The 20,564-nt window shown below is 46.9% G+C and overlaps 7 protein-coding genes across 7 annotated transcripts; 3 read left to right on the forward strand and 4 right to left on the reverse strand.

Moving 5' to 3' along the window:
- Window positions 1-47: 47 nt before the first annotated feature.
- Window positions 48-2,366, reverse strand: N7487_001651 (uncharacterized protein; the record flags this gene model as incomplete). The annotated part of the gene is made up of 1 exon (XM_056869399.1): window positions 48-2,366. One exon carries the CDS (start codon window positions 2,364-2,366, stop codon window positions 48-50), a length of 2,319 nt encoding a protein of 772 aa, XP_056734183.1.
- Window positions 2,367-5,125: 2,759 nt separating this feature from the next.
- On the forward strand, window positions 5,126-5,968 carry N7487_001652 (aminoglycoside phosphotransferase family protein; the record flags this gene model as incomplete). Its single annotated transcript, XM_056869400.1, has 1 exon — window positions 5,126-5,968. The coding sequence occupies one exon, from the start codon at window positions 5,126-5,128 to the stop codon at window positions 5,966-5,968; it is 843 nt and encodes a 280-aa protein (XP_056734184.1).
- Window positions 5,969-6,345: 377 nt separating this feature from the next.
- On the reverse strand, window positions 6,346-6,744 carry N7487_001653 (uncharacterized protein; the record flags this gene model as incomplete). Its single annotated transcript, XM_056869401.1, has 1 exon — window positions 6,346-6,744. The coding sequence occupies one exon, from the start codon at window positions 6,742-6,744 to the stop codon at window positions 6,346-6,348; it is 399 nt and encodes a 132-aa protein (XP_056734185.1).
- A 5,673-nt stretch (window positions 6,745-12,417) lies between these two features.
- Window positions 12,418-12,785, forward strand: N7487_001654 (uncharacterized protein; the record flags this gene model as incomplete). The annotated part of the gene is made up of 2 exons (XM_056869402.1): window positions 12,418-12,452; window positions 12,505-12,785. Exon 2 carries the CDS (start codon window positions 12,540-12,542, stop codon window positions 12,783-12,785), a length of 246 nt encoding a protein of 81 aa, XP_056734186.1. The 5' UTR covers window positions 12,418-12,452; window positions 12,505-12,539.
- Window positions 12,786-14,540: 1,755 nt separating this feature from the next.
- On the forward strand, window positions 14,541-16,286 carry N7487_001655 (uncharacterized protein; the record flags this gene model as incomplete). Its single annotated transcript, XM_056869403.1, has 1 exon — window positions 14,541-16,286. One exon carries the CDS (start codon window positions 14,541-14,543, stop codon window positions 16,284-16,286), a length of 1,746 nt encoding a protein of 581 aa, XP_056734187.1.
- A 560-nt stretch (window positions 16,287-16,846) lies between these two features.
- N7487_001656 (uncharacterized protein) lies at window positions 16,847-17,289 on the reverse strand (the record flags this gene model as incomplete). Its single annotated transcript, XM_056869404.1, has 2 exons — window positions 16,847-17,090; window positions 17,150-17,289. The coding sequence occupies 2 exons, from the start codon at window positions 17,287-17,289 to the stop codon at window positions 16,847-16,849; spliced, it is 384 nt and encodes a 127-aa protein (XP_056734188.1).
- Window positions 17,290-17,774: 485 nt separating this feature from the next.
- Window positions 17,775-19,186, reverse strand: N7487_001657 (uncharacterized protein; the record flags this gene model as incomplete). The annotated part of the gene is made up of 4 exons (XM_056869405.1): window positions 17,775-18,706; window positions 18,768-18,999; window positions 19,048-19,110; window positions 19,160-19,186. The coding sequence occupies 4 exons, from the start codon at window positions 19,184-19,186 to the stop codon at window positions 17,775-17,777; spliced, it is 1,254 nt and encodes a 417-aa protein (XP_056734189.1).
- Between the last annotated feature and the right edge of the window lie 1,378 nt (window positions 19,187-20,564).

Below are 20,564 nucleotides of genomic sequence, written 5' to 3' on the forward strand. Positions count from 1 at the left end.
TAATGTAAACATAATTCCTCCCGCCCCATGATCTGACGGTACGGTCGTCAACCGAGTCGACTAACGCGGTGGTCTGTGGTCTGATGGTCATCATATGTAGGGAACTGTCGAGCTAGACAAGAGCTTTTGCTTGCTTTCCCCGTGCCGACGCGATAACTACGCCAGGTATTGCCAGAAGTTGATTCAAGAACCCGACGGCGCTTCAACAATTTCACATCCTCTAAGTCAATGACAATTAACTGGCCACTGAGGTCATCCCACAACATATTGCGCCACTCACTGTCGTTGTGGACAACTCCGTGCGACCGGAGCACGGTCAGAGCTTTCTTGCGCTCCTGGTTGAAGAAACTGGAATTCTCGTCATTAATTATATGCTGAAGCCGCGTTCCTGACCAGCTCAAGACCATCATCTCGGCCATTATTTCACCATGGTACCAATACGCGACCCGTGGCTGGAAGGATCCAAGACAGACGGGGATATGATGTCCTTGCAAGCTCCTGAGGTGACGATAATTGTCCGCCTCCGCTTGAAGGCGATGCTGCTTCTCCACTATGGTAGCTTTAATGACCACAGTATATCCGTGTGATAGAAGGGTAGCTTTAACGAGGTAACCCGTCCGACCACAGACGTGGAGTTGTTCAAACCCATGGTTTCGGTTTCGGGCAAGTTGACAGTGAAGCCGGCGTGTGAACTCATGCGGTCCCATGGGGTGTCTCTGTCCACTGTGGAGTTTCCAGTTAGGGCATTCTTTATCTAGAGGGTCTCGGTTGACCATGCCGCGGATGCAGGCAATTGTGCAGTAGGGTCGTGTAGATTGCCTGTCTTTTCGAGAGGTCTGTTTGTTGCCCCGACCGGCTCGTGTGCTTTCGCTTTCCTTAGTCGATTGACGGTTGTTGCCTCGGTCGCGGCTCGACCTGCTGCGAGTCGCTGCTGCGATGGATGGCGAATACGATTCTTCATCACTGCCGCTGCCTTCGGTCGACGAATGCTTTGGAGTAGACATGTCTGGTTCGCAGCGAGCACGGGATCGTGTATTGTGCGTCTTCGGCTCTATTTTCCAGTGCGAGGGTCGATAATTGGAGGCTCGAGGGTCTTTACGGAGAGTCTCGGGGATTTTTCTCAACACATCCAGGTATTCGACCTCCCAGGTCTTTAGCGTATCATATGCCACATCATGCCACTCTTGAGACGGAGCTTCGGCGGCTAGCGCTTGAAGGGTGAATGCAAGCACCTGACCGATGGCGGTCCGGTGGAGGCGCAATTCATCGTCCGCCTGCACGTCCTGATTCGGGATACACATAAAATATTGAACAACTGTGGGATCATCCTCCGGGATATGGAGAAAAACAAAAGCCTCCCCGGTGCAGATGTAGCCGTATTGGACCCCACTGTCGATCATATATGAGAATATCTGAGTGACCACAGCGGCGACGAGGCAGGTGGCATAAAACTCAAACGTATCGCCTTCCTGGTTAATGACATCGCGAGCTGGATCCATCTGGTGTAGACCTGCCACCAATTCGGGGATTGTCACCTTGTGCGGTGCTTTGAACTCCACCGCATATACTGGTATTTGTCGTTCATCAGCCACAAGGTGCACGCAGAACTGGTCGGCACGACGATTACGTCTTCGTGCAGTGCCATCCCTCCTTTTTCCCTGTGCCCCTTTTCTTCCCCTTCCTCTGCCCCACCCAGGCTTAGTGTTCGCGAGTCGGTGGGGTGTTCGCGTGCCCTGAAGATTCATTTGCTCCAAGCCGTTCTTCAGCGAAATTTCCGATGGGTTCGCGCGGTCGTAAAAGGTGACTTGGCCTTGGATTCCAAACTCATGTCGAAAGGCTTCATCATCTCGCAAGGCCTTGATAACCATTTCAACAAAATTATCCACCGTGTCTCGCTCAAAATTTCGAAGGGACGCTTCCGAATAAATCGACCTGTTCTGGATATTCGTAACGACATAATCTATTTGGGTATCAGAAGGGAAGAGAGGGCGCGAGGTAAAGGCAGCCGTGCGGTCGAATTTCCTCCAGACTTGCTCCTGGAGCTGAGGGAAATCAAGCCAAGGGACTATGCGCTTGGGATAAAGTCTGTTCACTGGGTCGGTCGCATCGCCCTGAGTCGTGAGGGTTGCATCCGTCTCGACTCGGATCGCTTGCGATAAAGAGTTGTGACAGCGATCGAGAAGGCGAAACAGTGTATTAGGCTCCACTCGCCGCTCTGCCTCTTCTCGCGCCTTTTTCTCTTCTTCTTCACGACGCTCTGCCTCTCCTCGCGCCTGTCTCTCTTTCTCTTCACGGCGCTGTGCCTCTTCTCGCGCCTGTCTCTCCTCCTCAAGCTGACGTCGTAGATCGGCGATTGTTTCTTCCATTGCTTGTTGAAATCACTATTCGGTAAATAATCGAATGATGTAAATCAAAGTCAACATGGTAGGGAGTTCGCTGTCTGGCTCGGGAGAGTGACCCGTCAAGGCGGAATGCGTCCAGATGTTTACCAACCAGCTTACTCACCCCTTGGCTCGAGTCGATTCATGCCTAAGGCACGAAAGGCACCAACACGCTTTGGCCTTTTTAATGGAGCAACACCAGGAACTAAATACAAATCCTCGCAGTTCGAACTCAGCAAAAAGCCACTTTATACATTATATCGAGGTCCTAAAATTTCTGCAAGTTTTGAGCGCAAAAAGTCAGGCACCACTTTTTGTTACTTTGGCTGATTCATACCTCACGGCCAGGGACAGTGAAGTGCACGTGATGACCACCTTATGTATCGCCGTGGCTAACATAAGCCAACAAGCAAGAAGGGCATTTGGATCGTAGGCCTGGGGAATATGGTATAAAGGGGAACTTGTATGCCTAGCCAGGTGAAATGCCCCGAAACGAAGCAACGGAGTGAAAGGGATTACAACCGTGGATCTGCGTGAAAGGCTGAGTTGACGTTAGAAACACAGCCAATTTTCGCGTCGTCAGTACCCTACAGATTAGAAAAACTACTGACGAAGACAGCATCTCTTCTCTCTACTAGTCTACTAGTCTACTAGTCATTGGAGAGGATTTGTTGAGTGGACGCACAAAATCGGCACTGCACGGTAGTCGGCCTCTACCAGCAGACATAGGCAGCAAGCATCCATGCCCCGTAATGCGCAGAATCGGCCATGCCATTTCGCGTTATATTTCACCCGGTCGGGGCTAGTTCCAATCAGGTCTTAGACTCGGGCCGGTCCAGCTGGCTGAGCTATGCCCCCTCCCAATACCCCGCAGAAGACAGTCAAAGAACACTCGAGTCGCCCGGAAGTTGAATTTCAGGAACACAGCTTTCAATTCACGGAAAAAGATGGCGTCTTACTGCCCCCGATGCTAAAAAAGCTTTCCTCTTTTTTTCAGCCAGACAGCAGCATATTAGAGACTCCCTCAACCATCACGTTTGCCATATCTGCTCATCTCCTCCTGATTATGCGACAGAAGATGAACTAGATGAGCATCTACAAGATGAGCACAATATTTATGGAAAGAGATAGCTCAGTTGACAAATTTCTTCGCCTTGTCAGATCTTGCATTGCCACAGCCACATAGACGGTTCTATGATGACTCAGTTTTATCTTTTCCCTTGATATATCTCATTTATTATAAACAACCTTCGGGTACTGTCCTCCTGGCAACATTGGCCGTTTTCTCTCCCTCCAAAAACAGGAGGCTGGGGCCTTTCCGTCTGAAGTACGCATGCATACGTTAGGTGAAATCTCGGACTTTCCATCTTCCCGCACCGCCCGGCGGTAAGGAACATTTAACAAGACGCGGACTCGCTGCCTTTGCGGTGATATGCTTGCTCTCCACCAAAGCAGTCATTGTAGGATTGGCGGTCATAAAGACCGCTCAGTCAGTCTAATTTGAAGCCCTCGCATTCTTGAGGGCATATGGTTTATTTTATTGGCATCCCCGAATCTCCACCTAGTCCCACTGATCCCCACCTGTAATACACAACGTACCTAGTATTTCAATGTGTTTTAGAGATGGTCAAAATGTGGTTAGCGTATCTCTTAATCTCGCTGATAGTGCCACTAGACCAAAGTAGGCAGCACCATGTCTGTTATCCCCCTCAGTCACCGCCATTTCCCGCCATTATTCTACCACACAAAAATTATGGTAATTATTCAAATAACTAATATTCAGTGTACCGTCCATTAGATTCAATAATAGCCTGCACCCTCCGTGGCATACCCTGTGATAGACCTTACTAAGGTCGAGTTGTTGCCAGGCCTCCTTTGCATTAACTAACTAACTGGTTAACAAAGTACTCGGTAGTTCTAGTCGTCGCCTACTGACAGGCACTCTTCCAGACTATATCTGTGACGGCCAAGGGGGTAGTTGAGGGATATCATCAAATCAATACAATTACTTTTCAAGGAGTGATTGGCAGCGAGCTGGGGAACCACGCACGAAGTACCGCTTAAAACAAAAATGGGGGGAGTAACACTAGACTACTCTGTCCACTCAGGCTGCCTAGTCTTCTCAGATCACTCTGTCCATTCAAGTACCTTATCCTTTCGTGAGGATCCACAATAGTTCTGTTGCCCGACTTATACATTTGTTCATGACGGAAATCTGGCGGTACAACAATGTACGGGTAACCTCAGTGGTATTGAGCTCTCTAACTAACAAAAATGACAAAACCGCGAAAATAAACAATCTGTGCGGACCATGATGACTAACTGTAACATATACTTTTGTACTGTATCGCTTGTACCATCGGTCACATGATTTTCTGGGTATTTTACCCTGTCTCAACCATGTAAACTAACCTTGGCATTCGACAGTTCACTCCACTCCTACAGACCTATATACGTCACGTGACGCAGGATCCAACTCTCTGGGGCCTATGCAGGGTACAGCACGTCAGTCAGTCGAAGCCCATAACAGTATCAGCTGATGCTGGCAAATTGGGCTTAACGTTGGTCGTGCTTGTCATACTCGCGGCAAGCCCTTTTTTTTTCCAGTGATAAACCAATGGCCGACTGGAATTCATCACGTGTTATGACGGTGTTATGTTTGCACTGTTTGCTCTTGTCGAACAATACATAAAGCCCGTGAAATCCTTTGTTGCACTTCGGCGGCATCATTTTTGTTCACCGAGATGGATAACGAGCTTCAATCGATCATTGAACTACCAACTATTGCCGACATTGAGGCATCGACCGATGTCCTTAGTATACGAACAAATGCCATCAAAGTGGTTCGAGTGAAGGAACGCTTCGCGGTCAAAATCGGGTATTCGATCCCGCCTTTGGAAGCTGAGAACATGAAATTTGTTGCAGCCAACAGCAAGGTTCCTGTACCAAAGGTTCACGCCAACTTCATCGACCCAGAGACCCAGAAAAGATATGTCGTTATGGATTTCGTCCCTGGTACAGACTTGCAGAAATTACTGCCATCGCTCACCCCAACTGAGAAGACGACGATCAGCCAGAGGATCAGACAGGCGATCAATGAACTGCGAGCAATACCATCACCTGGCTACTTTGGGAACTTGAATGGCACGCCTTACATCGACGGTGTTCTTTCAACCCCTGATAACAACCCAATCATTTCCGGGCCATTCAAGGACCAGAAGCAGATGAACCAAGGAATACTGGAGAGACTGGGCCAAATGCAGTCTCCACACTACATTCGATTGTTGAAAGAAATGGTCAACCGCACTCTCAAGAACCATCGAATTGTCTTTACTCATGGAGATCTGCAACCGAAGAACATAATTGTGGAGCGAAAAGGGGTTTGCAACAATGGAGATGCAGACTTCAAAGTTACTCTGATCGACTGGAATTTGTCAGGCTGGTACCCCGAGTTTTGGGATTTTTGCAATTCAACCTTGTATTGTCAAATGAAACCGGACTGGCTTGAGCTTATCCCGGACATATTTGATCAGTACCCGATTGAATACCTAATGATGCAAGTTGTCTACTCGTCGGTCTTTTACTGATGGTACATTGGGAAAATATAAAACATTAGTCTTAGTCGTCAAAAAGGAAAGCCATAGACTCTGCATTTTACATTTTCTTGTACGCGAAATCAACCTCTCGGTCTCTTTTCAACACCCCAACCAGAGAGAAGAGATCGTTTAAATTAATCTCACTGTGAATCTCACGCTTATATAGTGAGAAGCATAGATTCACTGGGGGAACAGGAGGAAAGAACAAAATTGAGCTTGTGACCCAGAGTCGTGGTATGTTGGAAAATACGTTCACCTGTAGAGAGAACATATTTTACAAGGGCCCTGAGGCACCAGTGCGCTTGCTTTCGGATCCAGTCCGTCAGACGTTGTACCTTGATAAATGGACTTGACTGACTTACCTCATTCTACCGCTTTAAGATGCCCTTTTCAAATGCCAATTTCTGAACATCTCGCAACCAGTCTCCACAACGATAAAGTGGTGTACCAGGATACAATTGTTTGCCCCCAAGCGTCAACTGGGCTCGAGGCGCCTCGACTGCTCTGCAACACTCCGTCTCGAATCTGGGCAAATCTGTGTGTGCAATGGATCCAATGATTTTCTTCGTGCCTGGAACATAAGACGCCGAGAGCTCAGGGTCAAAGGAACCTCTTGGGTCGTATCTCATACCCTGGAGTAAATTCCCAGTGACATGATAGAGACGTCCTCTTTCAGACATTTGGGGGGCGGTGGGGTTGATTTCAATGTAAATGGCTTCATGGTTAGGTGCACCAAGATATTCGGCCGTGTAAACACTGAAAGACATATTTAAAGAGTTTTGAAATGTTGTGGTAACTGAAAAAGCTATTGAGGTCTTCTTGATGAGTGAGGGCTGTTACCTCGTACAAGTCTCTTTATATGTTGAGCAGAAACATCAAGGACTTCATCATGGCTCGGACCATTCTCGTCAATATGCCAAGTTGGTGTTGCATGTGTCTACGTGCATAGAAGGTACCGCGCGCCAAAATGCACGTTTGACGCTGATTGGTGTACAAATGAAATTTTTGTGCGCAGGTTGCATTTCACGGCGAGACGCCCATTACGAAACTGCTGCTAATTCTCCTTTATTCTTATTTTCTATTTTCGTATGAGTCTCCTTGAATTTGATCGTCTCTTGAATATTGCTAGCTGATTAGTTTCTTGGCTCTTGCCAACTAAGTAATTGAAGGTGGTTGGCGCCTTCACTAGATCACGGCCCGAAAAGAGCGCTAATTTCCCTTGCTCATTGAGTGCCTCTATTAAGAAAATCATCCGGCTTGAAGTAACAATATTTGGATTTTAGGCAGTGCAGGTGTTAGGTGAAACCGTAGAGTGAATGGAATAGACTGCTCTCCAGTACACATTCACTGACCTAGGTGATTAGTCATTCGCTATCCTTAATGGATGTGTGTTTGATACTGATGACGATAAAGGGTGTTTGTTTGTTTCAGCACGAGGTTACATCTGCCTTTCGCGCGCGTTACATAGAAAGAAAACATTGAAATTCAGCAAATTTTTGATGGAAATACAATTCAACAGAAGATTGGATTTCAACTTTAAAAAGCCAATCAATTTTCAGCATTCATTAGAAACCCAAAACGAAGCTCCCGCCAACCATCTTCGCTATAAGGATCACGGTATAAAAACTTCTTGTCAGGCTGCGTGGCCACTTTTGTAACAGGATTAAATGAGGAGGATCCTTGGACAGTAAATGCAAAAATATTATTAGAGATTCCAAGTATCGGTCCATTGCGGAGCACTGTGGTGGGGTCAAATAATTGTTCACGTGCTCTATTCTGTTGTGCCCAACCCCGCCTCGTCGCTCGTAGAAGGACAAGGATCAACTCGATTATCTCAACCGAAAACAAGCAGTGAAGCAGAACTTTATCTGCTCCCTCAATAGCTCAATAGCGTTGCTAGTGGCTGTTCAATGAATGGACCTATGGCCTACCTTCGACCGGCTCTGAAAAAACCTGAGCAGGACCCTTGCGAAAAATTAAGAAACTGGCTTCCAAAGGCGGAATTTTCAGCGAAAGATGATGCGCCACACATGAGGTTATGTCGAAACATTCCGGCAGATCTTCTCCAGCCTTTCCAAAAGGAGGTGTGGAATTTCGTTATTGATTTTCATTCATGTCCCATACAGCTGACCTTGGGCCAGAATATGAAAACCAGCTTGATACAATTCGCGAACGGAGCATCCCCGCGGGAACCCTACGGCACTCTAACAGTGATCCTTTTACACGAAGACAATGCAAATGTGTCTCTTGTCAATCACGACGCAAACATCCCACTAGCGACCGGTGACTCGATAGAATGGAGTGGGTTGATAGAAATATTGAATTCGTGTGTCTGTGTGGTGACCTGGAGCAAAGAGACTATATGATAGTCTCCTCCAAGAGATGGGTCATTGTTCAGGTAAGGGAATACCTGTTATTTGGGAGAAGGATGGTATACAATAGTCAAATGAAGTAGATGGAAGCGCTGCCGTTTCTTGAGGAGCTGAGAAGCCGGAATGCGGTAAAACAGGTATCTCAGATATGGCATTGAAAGATGGAAGAGAATAAGAAAATGTTTCTGCATCTGCAAAATCCGGAGGACATGTCAAATACAGATCGCGTGAGTCTATATGTTCTGTTAGCTGTCGAGATATTGACCAGTCGACAATCAATGACCTACGTGAGTCATCTTGGTGAATTTGGGGGAGCGAACATGCCGTCTGACGTCCGTGGACTGTATATTGCGGATCTGGACTAACAAGTCGAAGTCGATGGTCACATGTCACTTGCTGTGGGAAACCCTCAGGGCTTGGATTCCTGCTCAGGGAAGCTCTCTCCTGGTCTGTGGGAGTCAGTATCATGTTGATGGATCTCATTGCCCGGAAGGCTCACCCGATAGATTTGGAATGAAATGATTGGGATCTTCCACAGAGGTTGTCTGTAGTTGTACTACATTGGTCGACAGAATTGGATTGGGAGACGGGCCGTCTAGATTTGAATCGGTCCTGCTGTCAATGCGACGTCTTTTCCGCGCTTTGTGCAGTAAGTCACTTGCAGGCTGCGAGTCCCTTTCGGTTTGGGATTCCACCCCAAAATCAGCTTGTCTGTCCAGGGAAAACTGATGCACGGGAAAGAAGAGCCTTTGTCTTTCCAGTTCATCCATGGCATCTGAACCAAATGGATCTAGGTACCATTTTGCAAACGATTCCAGAGCAATATCAAAATTGCAGTGTAGAGCATTACACACGTCGGAAAATCTAGAGGCTAATTGTAAGTAAAAAGCGACAAGCGAAACGGTTCATAGACGTACTGGACACTTTTGCCAAATATGCATTTGATGATGCATGGAACAGAGAGATGGTTTGAATGCAAACTCGCTGGGCTTTTCTTATATTGATCTTTTTTCAGGTGGTCCGTAAACATGGATATCGATTGGGTTGCTTTCGCCCAGTACCTCAATGAAGTAAAGGTCGGGGTAACTAGATCCATGTGTCAGCTCCATATGAACCCGATTGGCAAGAAGCCTGACAGTAAAACAAGATATCACCACTTCTGATATCCCAACCGCTCTCTGCTTGAAGCCGGTCAATTGCCTCGGCCCCCCAAGCCGCACCATGCCGAAGTTCCTGAAGATGGTTGGCTCCGCCTTTTGAAATATATCCCATCATCTGGTTCACCGATTTTGGATCCACACCAAGACAACATGCAACATGGCAAAGCGCACCTAGCAAGAAATTCTGATAGGATGCCATAGATTTCGCCCACTTCGCATTGCCGGCGCATTTTTGTGCGAGCGAAGCATAAGCCCCAAGAGTTTGAATGATGTCTGAGTGCCGAGAACGGATAGTTGATGTTGGGGAATCACTGTCTCTTAGGCAATTTTCGTTTTGGAATAATGAATCCAGAATGGAAATTTGAGGGAGAGATACGGCACCAGACCACTTTTCTGCGCAAGGGATCCTGTTGATGAAATTTTCTAAAGGTTTCTTCCACGTTTCTTCTGACCGAGATGAACCCGATAGCGAAACCCCCTTACGCTTGGTCGCTGAAAGGGGTTGAGAAACGGGAGGCCGGAGAAGATGAGATGAGGTGATTTCGCGTGGAATTTGAGATCGCACAAGGACATGCGGTGGGACGTAAGGCGTCCATTCTCTCAGTATCTGCCGAAGGCCATAAATCTGCCTCTCCAAATCGGCGACATAGTCGGAAGCATTGCTGGGTTCCATCTCGCGCTCAAGGAAAGATGAAGTACGATGTAGAATAGATGGTTCAGACCACTGGGAGACAGCGGGGAAAGCGAGTCAACACGAAATCTACTAACAAAGAATGATTGGGCGTGACAGGGGTATGGGCTCCCAACCCATACCCCTGTCACGCCCAATCAATTGCGGGGCAGCATCTGCCCAACGCATGAGCTCACATGCACGTACGCTCCTCTTTTCGCGTGCCAACTTCTTCTTCTGGCCACTACAGATACCCGTGTCGACAAAGCCAGCATATGCAAGGCCAGAGAGGCGAAAATGGACTCAAGATACGTGGATGGGGTATGATACTAGTGCTTTCAAAGGTCCATGCATGTTCGTGCTTGCAGTCTGGTGCTAGGCTGCCGCTAGTAGCTTACATATGAGCTTTATAATTGATGGCATATAAAATTCGAGAAGTATTGATATCTCTCAGTGGCGAGAATATTATCTGCTTGAGCCTACCTAAAGTTCGGTGTATGCTTTTGAGTTGCATATCTCCCCTCTTTACCTCCCCGGGCAACTCGCATGATTCTACTCATGCATAGGCGGACCCGCTAGACCCGAACCAAGAAACCCAGCTGATGTTTGAAGCCTTCCATCTCCACTGACGCTTTGAACGCAAATTATTCTACACTATCAGAAGCTGGCTGTCCAACCGACCTCATGCACTGCCTGTCTTCTGAATCGCTCCGGTCTCTTCTTCCGAACTGGATACAATCCCTCTGGATATCAGAAGGAGAACAAAATAGAGAACGCCTGGATCAAACTGTCCCCACTGTTCCCAGCCCGTATACGAGAACTGAACCAGCGGTATATAAGCTTCAAAACTCGGAAGTTGCATATAACGTCACAAAGCCTCTACCAGTTTGCATTTCAAACCAAACAGAGAGACTGCCACGGACACGCACTAAACCACTTGAAAATTATATTTGTGGGTTTTCCTGCAAACTGCAAGCCTTTTCTATTACCTTCTCACATTTCACTTGCTAGCAACCCGACCCCAAGCCATCTCCATGAAATTTGATGACAACACAGACTGTGAGACTATTGTGCTTCCTGGCATCCCTCCAGGCATTGAATTTGTCAAAGGCAGGATTACTTGCATGGGAGAGAAACACCCATCACCTGAATGGTCAACTATGTGTTTGAAAAACAACAAACTGGCTGTGATCATGTTGTCAAACATTAGTCAAGGACCGAGTCTTCAGTAAGTACTCTTCTTCATTCTCAGGCTTGTTGAAGTAATCTAATTTTCGATAGCCGGACCTCTAGTGACCGATCGGCCAGTGTGGAAATATTCCCGGCACTTTCGCGGTATAATCATATGGCTAACTTTCGTGGCCAGATTCATAAGTCCCGATACAAATTTCATAAACAGAAATATCACGATATTCTACAAATTACTCTCTAAATTGGATGCCTATTCTTCGAATTTGAGCGGATGTGGAATGGAATGGAAACCTATAGCTTTAGCACTGGCGTTTCTGCAAATTCTTCTACCCTTATGAGGGACTTCACTAAAGTGATTTTCCCAATAAAATGAAATATAACTTGGCAGATTATTGACCCTTGGACAGTCCCTGATCCCTTTCCAACGACAGTAGTTACTGTTATTCTAGGGTGGGGAAAGGAGTAGCAGCTGGCCAATGACATAAGGGCCCAGTATAGGAAAATGATTGGCTCAGCGTTACTCTTTAACCTAAAGCAACAATGCCCTAGTTACTAGCTGAACACTATATAGAAAATAATCCAATCATCGTAAATTAACATTCCTATCAATACTTTTGGTTTAGATATTACATATTTTGGCAAGATCGGTGCCGGTAGGCGATTAGTGAGGCCATCAAATAATGGCCTTGCATTTTACTCTGTTCCTAGCCCCTACGAAGTACACTATTCCGCAGGGGCTTTTGAGCTTTACACAGTATCCCAGGAAGCCACATACATCAGCTTGTGGAATTAAAACGATTTCTGCAACGTACCAGCTTGTCAAGGCTATTATGGAATGTCAAATATTTCTAGGATGTGAGTAGAGTAGGTACCCATTCAAGTATATAAAGACAAAGACCTCTCCCAGAAATCTCCGAAAGAAAAGCAAGCGTTAGATCAACAAAAATGGAATTCCCTTTTTGTGGTACGCTCTTCAAACCACTATCGCATCATTATAAAGCTAACCCAAGGACCCCCAGATCCTGATATATCCTTACATATATTTAGACGAATAGGGCCACACATCTATGACGTTCCAGATGGTCAGAAAGAGTATACCTGCTAGGCGAGGCTATATTAGCTAATAACCTACAGACTTTATCATAAAACTCGATGCAACGAATTGCCCTATGTACGAGCCTGTCGACAACAAATTATGGATCCTGTGCGCCGGAAGCAGCACTACTACACATTTTACACTTGATCGGATATACGAAGTCCTTCTGGAATCTGAGACCTGCAACCATATTTGGGATCTATTCGAAAAATCCTTTTTATTTTCGATTTCCCGGACGTCGAAGATAGAAGAAATATGCTCGGTTAAGCCAGGTGTCTATACAGTCCCTAGCGGTAAGAAGCGTGTTATGACTTGTTAAGTTAGAGATAGAGGCTGACATGCGATAGACTTGATGATAATGCGCACGAACAGACAGGCCTCCAGAGGAGGTTATTCTTACAAACTTATTTCGAAAAAGTTACACAGCGATTGTCAACGCCTCTTTGCGCTTGGCCGAGACGGACAAGAACTTATGCTCGCTGAGATATACGCGGGTCTATCGATTCTTGGTAAATTCTCGAGGTCTATACTCCTAGGAATGATTGCCATCATGAGGGACTGGCTTCGAAATCAAGAGTTTTCCATTACCGATGAGGGGGTGTTGACTAGGCTTGTCTTACAATTAGGGCGGCCTGTCAAAACCCAGGGCATTGCTAATCTTGTGAAAACGCGGGTTGTCCAAGGCGAATATCGTATGACTCAACTTTTACGGAATGGAGACCATTGGGATGCCAAGTGCGAAATGTTGGGTTCTCACTATTGGCAGCAACCGACGGGAACCCCACAGGAACTCTTGAATGCTTTATGTTGAAGGACGCCCTTTTACCACCGCTCCATTTTCTTTGATACTTCACATTAGTATATACAATTGTATTTCTCGTTACCTTTTCCCCCTTACCCACAGAAGAATAGGCGGTTCGTGAGGGGCTCCATCGGGTCTGGTGGAGGCCAATCGGGTGATCCCTCACGAACTAGAGCAGCTTTCCATCTTCTATCCGTTGATTCATGTAACTCACATGAATTATTGTTACTCCACTTGGCCATAGAGTTGTGTCTCTCAAGAGAGTCTATCTTAGAAACCTACGAACATCTCACAGATTAGACAATACGTCCTAGCCATATATCTATGTATAAAGCTACACTAGGTTGCCTTTCTGTCCAAATACGCTTGTTTTTATCATGGTCAAGTAATTGCTGTTATGCTATGTGCCCATCCGCACCCTTTATACTTACCTCTATTGAATGCAGTGCGAGAGCTAGCTATGTACCCTGTCACGAGCATTCCTCAAGCCCTAAACAGTATTCAGAAAGCCGTAGCTATATGCTTGAATGGTAAGTCGACAGCAACGGCAGTCCTAGCTAGTCCTGCTCCGTAAAACTATGTGGGTATTCACCCACCGGGACATTGCGGTCACCAAATAGGCGTGGTAGTGATCAAACCACCTTTTCCTAATTTGGCCTAACTCTTAAGCATCTTATACACCCTGGTAAACTGGTGGCGTCGCAAAGCTCGGCAAGATGGTTTATGACTGGGCAGCGCTCTATTCTCCTGTGGACCACAACACACATAGTCATGCTGACCATTATCGGAAGGCCACATAATCCTAAAACGGTATAGCTCGGAATACATACCCTACATAGACATTATATCGTTCATGGTGCCCGAATCGGCCTGTCGAGGCCACCCGTCATATCAGTTGGTTAAGCCAATGAACCAAAGTTTGCGTAATAGGCCCATTTAATTAGAGTAATTCCACATTGATGCCTATTTCGTACCTTTTACCTCGCACCTCGCACCTAGCCTTTTTGGAATGGGGGTGGACTATAAAGGTGATAGATAGCCCACCCTTTTCTCAATATACCCGATAATCCTTCAGCATCGTTGCTCACAAGATCCGTGACTCCGGCCCAAGCTTCCTTCAGAGCGCGTTTAAGCCTGCTCTGTTATCTCGCTGATCACTTGTTGCGAGTCTCACATTAGGCGCTTAGACTTGTCATTGTAAGTACCTTTTTTGATCATTCCCGTCCATCAGCTTACCTTGTATAATACCCAGCCGAAACCCCACATCGCAAAATGAGCAATGATCGAATTCCCGCACACTTGGATACCCTCGGAAGCACTCAATATCAATTTACAAGCCTAGCAGAGTGTGATATCGATGAAGCAATTCGGCACAGTATCGTAGCGCTTCAGACCGCTATTGATTCCGCTCTCTTAGAGACCCTTGGGATGCAGCTAGATGCTCGGTACCAGCGAACACAAAATCCCAATGATCTCAATGCATCAGTACGGTGTTGTCAGCTTGCGACTAAAACGACTTCTGATTTCGACTATGCAGCACGCCTAGATCGTCTAGTAAAATTGCTCAATGCTCGATTCTATTGCCCAGCCCAAACCCTACGTTGCAAAACGAGCGAGGATCAGCTTTCCCTACGCTTAGACGCCCTCGAAAGCAGTTCTCAAGCTCACGATCAGCCTATAAACCCGACGGGTGATGTCGATGAAGCAGTTCGGCTTGACTTTCTAGCGCTTCAGGCCGCTGTTAATCCCGCACTCTTACAGAACCTTGGGATGCAGCTGGATGCTCGATACCAGCAAACACAAAATCCCAATGAACTCGACACAGCAGTACAGTGTTGTCAGCTTGCGACTAAAACGACTTCTTATGCCGACTATGCAGCGCACTTAAATCGTCTAGTGGGAGTATTCGAATCTCGATTCCAATACCTAGACCAAAGCCGACGTCGCGAAACGAGCGATGATCAGCTTTCCCCACGCTTAGGCGCCCTAGAAAGCAGTTCCCATGCTCAGAATCAGCCCACAAACCCGACGGGTGATGTTGATGAAGCATTTCGGCTTGGCTTTCTAGCTCTTCGGGCCGCTGTTGACCCCGCGCTCCTCGAGAACCTTGGGATGCAACTGCATATACGATACCATCTAACAGAAGATATCGTTGATCTCAACTTAGCGATCGACTATTCTTGGCTTGCGACCAAGATGATTACTTACGACCATCCCAACTACAAAATGTGCCTAGATCTTCTGGCGGGACTACTCGATGCTCGATTCCAATCTACGGGATTTTTGCCTGACCTTGATCGAGCGATTCAACTTACTCGTACTGCACAAATTGGCAGGACAAATCAAAACGATTTGGTACGGTACTGGTTCGAACTCGGGGAAAGGCTTGGAAGACGGTTTGGCTCTAGAGGAACTATCGTCGATCTCAACGATGCTATTTGGTACCTTTCCCTAGCGGTTAAAGAGACCACTGAAGATTCTGCTTTCCTCGTCGATCTCTTAGTCGAGCTCGCTTTCAATTTCAATCTTCGATACGAGACATTGGCAAAGATAGAAGATCTCGAATCGGCGATTTCGCTACATCAACGGGCTCTTCAAGCTACCGATTATCAAGATGAATTACGGTTAGATTGCCTGCGCAACCTCGGAAGCGACCTGGAAGCCCGATATAGACATATCGGAGAGCCCTCTGATCTCCACAGAGCGATCGCCCTAGCTCACATTGCAATCAGTACAATGGAGGCCATCAGCCCTAACTATTATTTGCTTAGGGATTGCTTCTATGAGCTCGGGACTAAGCTCGGACTTCTATACGAAAAAACAAACACGATAGATGACCTCAATGAGGCCATTATATGGTCTCGCAAGGCGGTGGGTGCTATTGGGGCACGCATTGAGGTTTTTCGCCATATCGAACACTTGTTAACACTTCGTTACAAGAGAACACACCAAACCAAAGATTCTGAAGAAGCAGCCAAGTGGGCAGAAGAAGCAGTCAAGTGGGAAGAAGCAGTTTAGAAGGATGGGCCTTTGTTGCTAGCTAGTTTCATGATCCCTATATGGAGGCGTGTTTTCATAGATGAATATAAATACCACGTCGGACGTCAATTCAAGTAGTAAAGGTACATCTCTTTGGGCTCCGTTGGCGGGTGACTGCATGACGTCTGAAACGCTGCTTTATAGATTGAAGCATACCAGTAGATCTGCGATATCTCCTAATCTAACCCCGGGAGTAAGGTACGCATTGACAGGGAAGCCCCATACTCATGGAAACCCGCACTCTGTAGACGGCTATGTCCGAACTAGGCACCATTGATGAATACAAAAAAGGGGTAAGTTTATATATTTCGGTATCCTAGGATACCGAAATGAGATCATATGTCCCTTGGCACGCAAGCCAGGCCATACACGGGTAGTCAATATCGGCGTCCTAGCAGGGCATCATATTAAAACATATACTTTAGCGGCTAATAACCTATTATTGACCAACAAAGCACCAGGACCCTTAAGCATTTACGTAGGTAACGCTACGCCAAAATGGCTCAGCAGAAGAGGGAACTACAGAGTTTGCGAATGGGTTAGAAAGTTAGCATGCGATTTGCAGGGTTGGCCTTCCATTCGTTCAGGTTCGCGAGAGCCTCCTCAGTGACCGCTTCAGTACTAAAAGGTCGCCACGCCTTAAGCGCAATAGATTCTGTGGCGGGGGATTCCCCCCACTTTTGGACGTCTTGTAGTGAGAACTTCTCGGAAAACTTGCCCGTGATCAGCAAATGGACCACGGCCTCATCAAGGGCGGGATAAGATTTTGCGGCAGGAGGGTTCCTATGCAGGGCGTATGCAATCATAGCATCCAGCGGGAAGCGGGAATTGTTTCTACATACCTGTCAGTTGAGGGGGATGATACTATACTGAAAGAATTCTCACATTTTTTTGCCTGCTTCTTTGCTGCACCGAATAAGAAAGCTGGGGCCGAAGTAGTACACACACCACCACCACCAATACTCACCGATTTTCTTCTCATTGTGGAAAGATTTGTGAAGTTTTCTTTTCTCGACTGGTGTCAGGCCTCTCGAGTTGCAAAGCGTGCTGACAACATTTCTTTTTAGAGCAGTCTCTGCTGTGCCCCGTTGACGTTCACACTCAATTTCTCTGACAAAAAAAAGAAACAGAGAACATCGAGCAACACGTAGCTTTACATCATGCATGTCATTCTCATTATGCAGGCGCATTAAATAGGTCATAAGACTGGCACGATTGGGCTTTTTGAGCGGCATTCGAGGAGCTTGAGTCATTCCAGGAAGGGCCGCTCCAGAAACCAGAGACCTTCCAGGTACAGGAGTACTGTTCTAAAAAGGCAGCGAGGTTGTGTGAATGAAGGCGTTCGCCGGTGCGCTGGACTTCCGTTAGCTGTTGTAAAGTCAGTCGGGAATATACCGATTCCAGAATATCAGGTTCATTCGGTTCACAATCTTCAACTGCTACACCTGGTTGCTCCGGCTCCTCTGGTTACTCCGGCTCCTCTGGTTGCTCCGGCTCCTCTGGTTGCTCCGGCTCCTCCGGTTGCTCCGGCTCCTCCGGTTGCTCCGGCTCCTCCGGTTGCTCAGGCTCCTCTAATTGCTCAAGGGCAAGGCGGGGCCTGAGGTTCCTAGAGGATTGGTCTGATTGAGATTCAACAGCAAGGGAAAGCTTCCGCTTGGAGCTTGCCTGAAAACCCCCAATTGACAAGGGCAAGTGGGACGCATCTGAAAGCTTCTTAGGCCGCGCAGACAGGCCATTATTATTAAGCGGAGAGATAGATCTGGAAATGCGACCTTGGGGATTCGAGGTCAAGTCGACCGAATTCTCGTCTTCACTCAAAAACCTCATAGAATCACCAAAATCACCAATGGCCAAGTTAATATCCGATTCCCCAAAGCTTTCATTCGAAATTGAACAATCATCAGGGTCACTACCCCTTGCATTGCTAGGAGCATAGTCGGCTCGTTGCTGTGGTTCTAATGAGTATCGTTCAAATGAGTATCGTTCACTCGAGGTAATGTCGTCAGAGCCAATTGAATTGATAGCAGCAATTTCGTCCTCATCGGGAGCATCTTCAACTGTCGGCTGGGGTCTCGACAAGGATTGTCGGAAGCGTTCAGGTGTTGCGCCTCTCGATTCAATTTCCTCTGGTGTCACTTTTGTTGACCTCTCCAGTCGCCCAATCGTTGGACTCGTTAGGCTGACCGAACGAATATGCGTCTCGTTCTTCGTATATTGGGTACCCAAGGTTTTTGAAGATCCAGGCCGAGTCGAGGTATATTGGTGGTCATCGTCTAAATCGATGGCGGAGTCGTGAGAAGTTACATCCGAGTTGTTTGGTGAGTTTATGTTTGGGCCGTCCGGGAGATACTTGTCGAAATCGTTAGGAAAAGATTGATTACGGGTGTCGACGGATACATCTAGAAAACAAAGGTAAATTAAGTCAAATCCTCGAGACGTTGTGTTTCTGGGCTTCTTTACCGGACAAGTTTTGGTCGTTCGGTTGGACCACCCCGTCTGACGATACTGCAAGATGGCCTTGATTTGGGCTACCATCCAGGGCCGATGAAGAAAATTGTCCAGAGCTGTTGTGCTTCACCTCATAATCGATTAAACAGTCTGCATCAGCTTGAATCTGCTTGTAAAGGCTGATGACCGTTTCGATAGGCAACATCGACTGAAGTTTACAAGAGATGCGGACTGCGTCTAGAATCTATGACAGGGTTAATAAGCGTCAGGTCCTAAGTAGAGTCAGGCCTACCTCTTTCTCTGAATTTTCTCCAGGTAAGAAGTCGAAGCTCCCTTGTTCTCCATAGTGATTGGCCTGAAGGAAGAGTCAGATGGTGCGAGTTCCGATTGGGTGGCTAGCTCACATTGAGAGAAAACTTGATCTGAAGCATTTCAAGGGTAAAAGCTTCTGAAGAGGACCAAGGAATTCGATGGCAAGTGATAAACGGATTTCGAGAGCACTTAGAGATCGCTGATGCACTTTGGGGGAGGAGGGGAGCAACGCCAACTGCGAGGACAAAGTGGGTGCCACTCTTTCTCGGCTCACCCTCGGCTCACCCTCTGCTCACCTTCTGCTCACCCTCTGCTCACCTCCTCTGATCGCGGGATTCATTGTGTTCGTAAAGTCGAAACACATGGGATAGAAGGGTTTGCGTAACATTTTGCAAGTGGCTGAGGGCATGAAAGGAACTTCACGATGATCTGACGAATTCAACCTCCATAGTTGAAGTGAATGACCATATTCTTTGGTCTTGTTGTGAGTTGTTAAGGAAAGGAAAAACGATCTTTGTGAATTAATCACACGGGATTAGTCAAAGCTGTTATCATGTGACTAGTATTATGGACCAATGATAAATGTCAATTTATAGCATAATTGCGGGGCGATCAGAGCGCTCAGTGAGCGCTCAGTGAGCGCTCAGGAAGCAAGGCAGAAATTATTCCTCCCGGCAGAAAATGCAAACACACCCTGGGACCTGGTTGTTGGACCTCGTATGAGTCACACAGTGCTGTCTGGTAGGCTTAGCGGGTCTTATCACGTCATTTCCCAAAATGGTCACGTGTGTTGATAAATGCACCATTGAGGCTTACTTAATACGTCATGATTCAGGACCGCTTAATAAGCGACCTTCAACTGCCATCACAACCAGGAACCACCAGGTTTCTGCTCCCTACTCGTCATATGCAGGCAACTGTCGAGCGAGACAAGAGCTTTTGCTTGCTTTCCCCGCGCCACCTCTCGTCATATTAAAGTAAGGAAATGGATACCCTTCAAGAAATATTATTGTGGAAATCGGGTGGATTAGTTGATCCTAGACGTGTGTTAACCATTACATACGATGAACTCGATAAGCGTTAAGTAACTAGGAAGTCAACAGTTCTTAAGGGCAGTGTTAGTTCTCACAGTCCTTTCCCTTTATACGCATGTCGAACGTGAAGGGAGTTACTAGCTGAGTGTTTTACTTGTTCGAGGAAATCATATTGCTTAATTATACACACACACACAATTCATTAACGCCCGGCGGCTGAGCCGAGAGGGCAACTATCACTAAACTACCAGTACATGCATGTGCTTAATTATAGTGTGTGTGTGTGTGTGTGTGTGTGTGTGTGTAATTCATTTACGCTGACCCCTCGTCGAAACGATATGCAGCCTACCGCTACTATATATATCTTCCTATGTACATGTATCGTGTACCACTTCCTAAGCGAACTTGGAGCCTCGCCGAGGCCTGCCGTGGCCTCTATGCCGTCGTTGTGTTTATGCTGCCC

Source organism: Penicillium crustosum (genome assembly GCF_028827405.1).
Source record: "Penicillium crustosum strain IBT 35664 chromosome Unknown utg000001l_segment0_segment0, whole genome shotgun sequence".
Taxonomy (NCBI): domain Eukaryota; kingdom Fungi; phylum Ascomycota; class Eurotiomycetes; order Eurotiales; family Aspergillaceae; genus Penicillium; species Penicillium crustosum.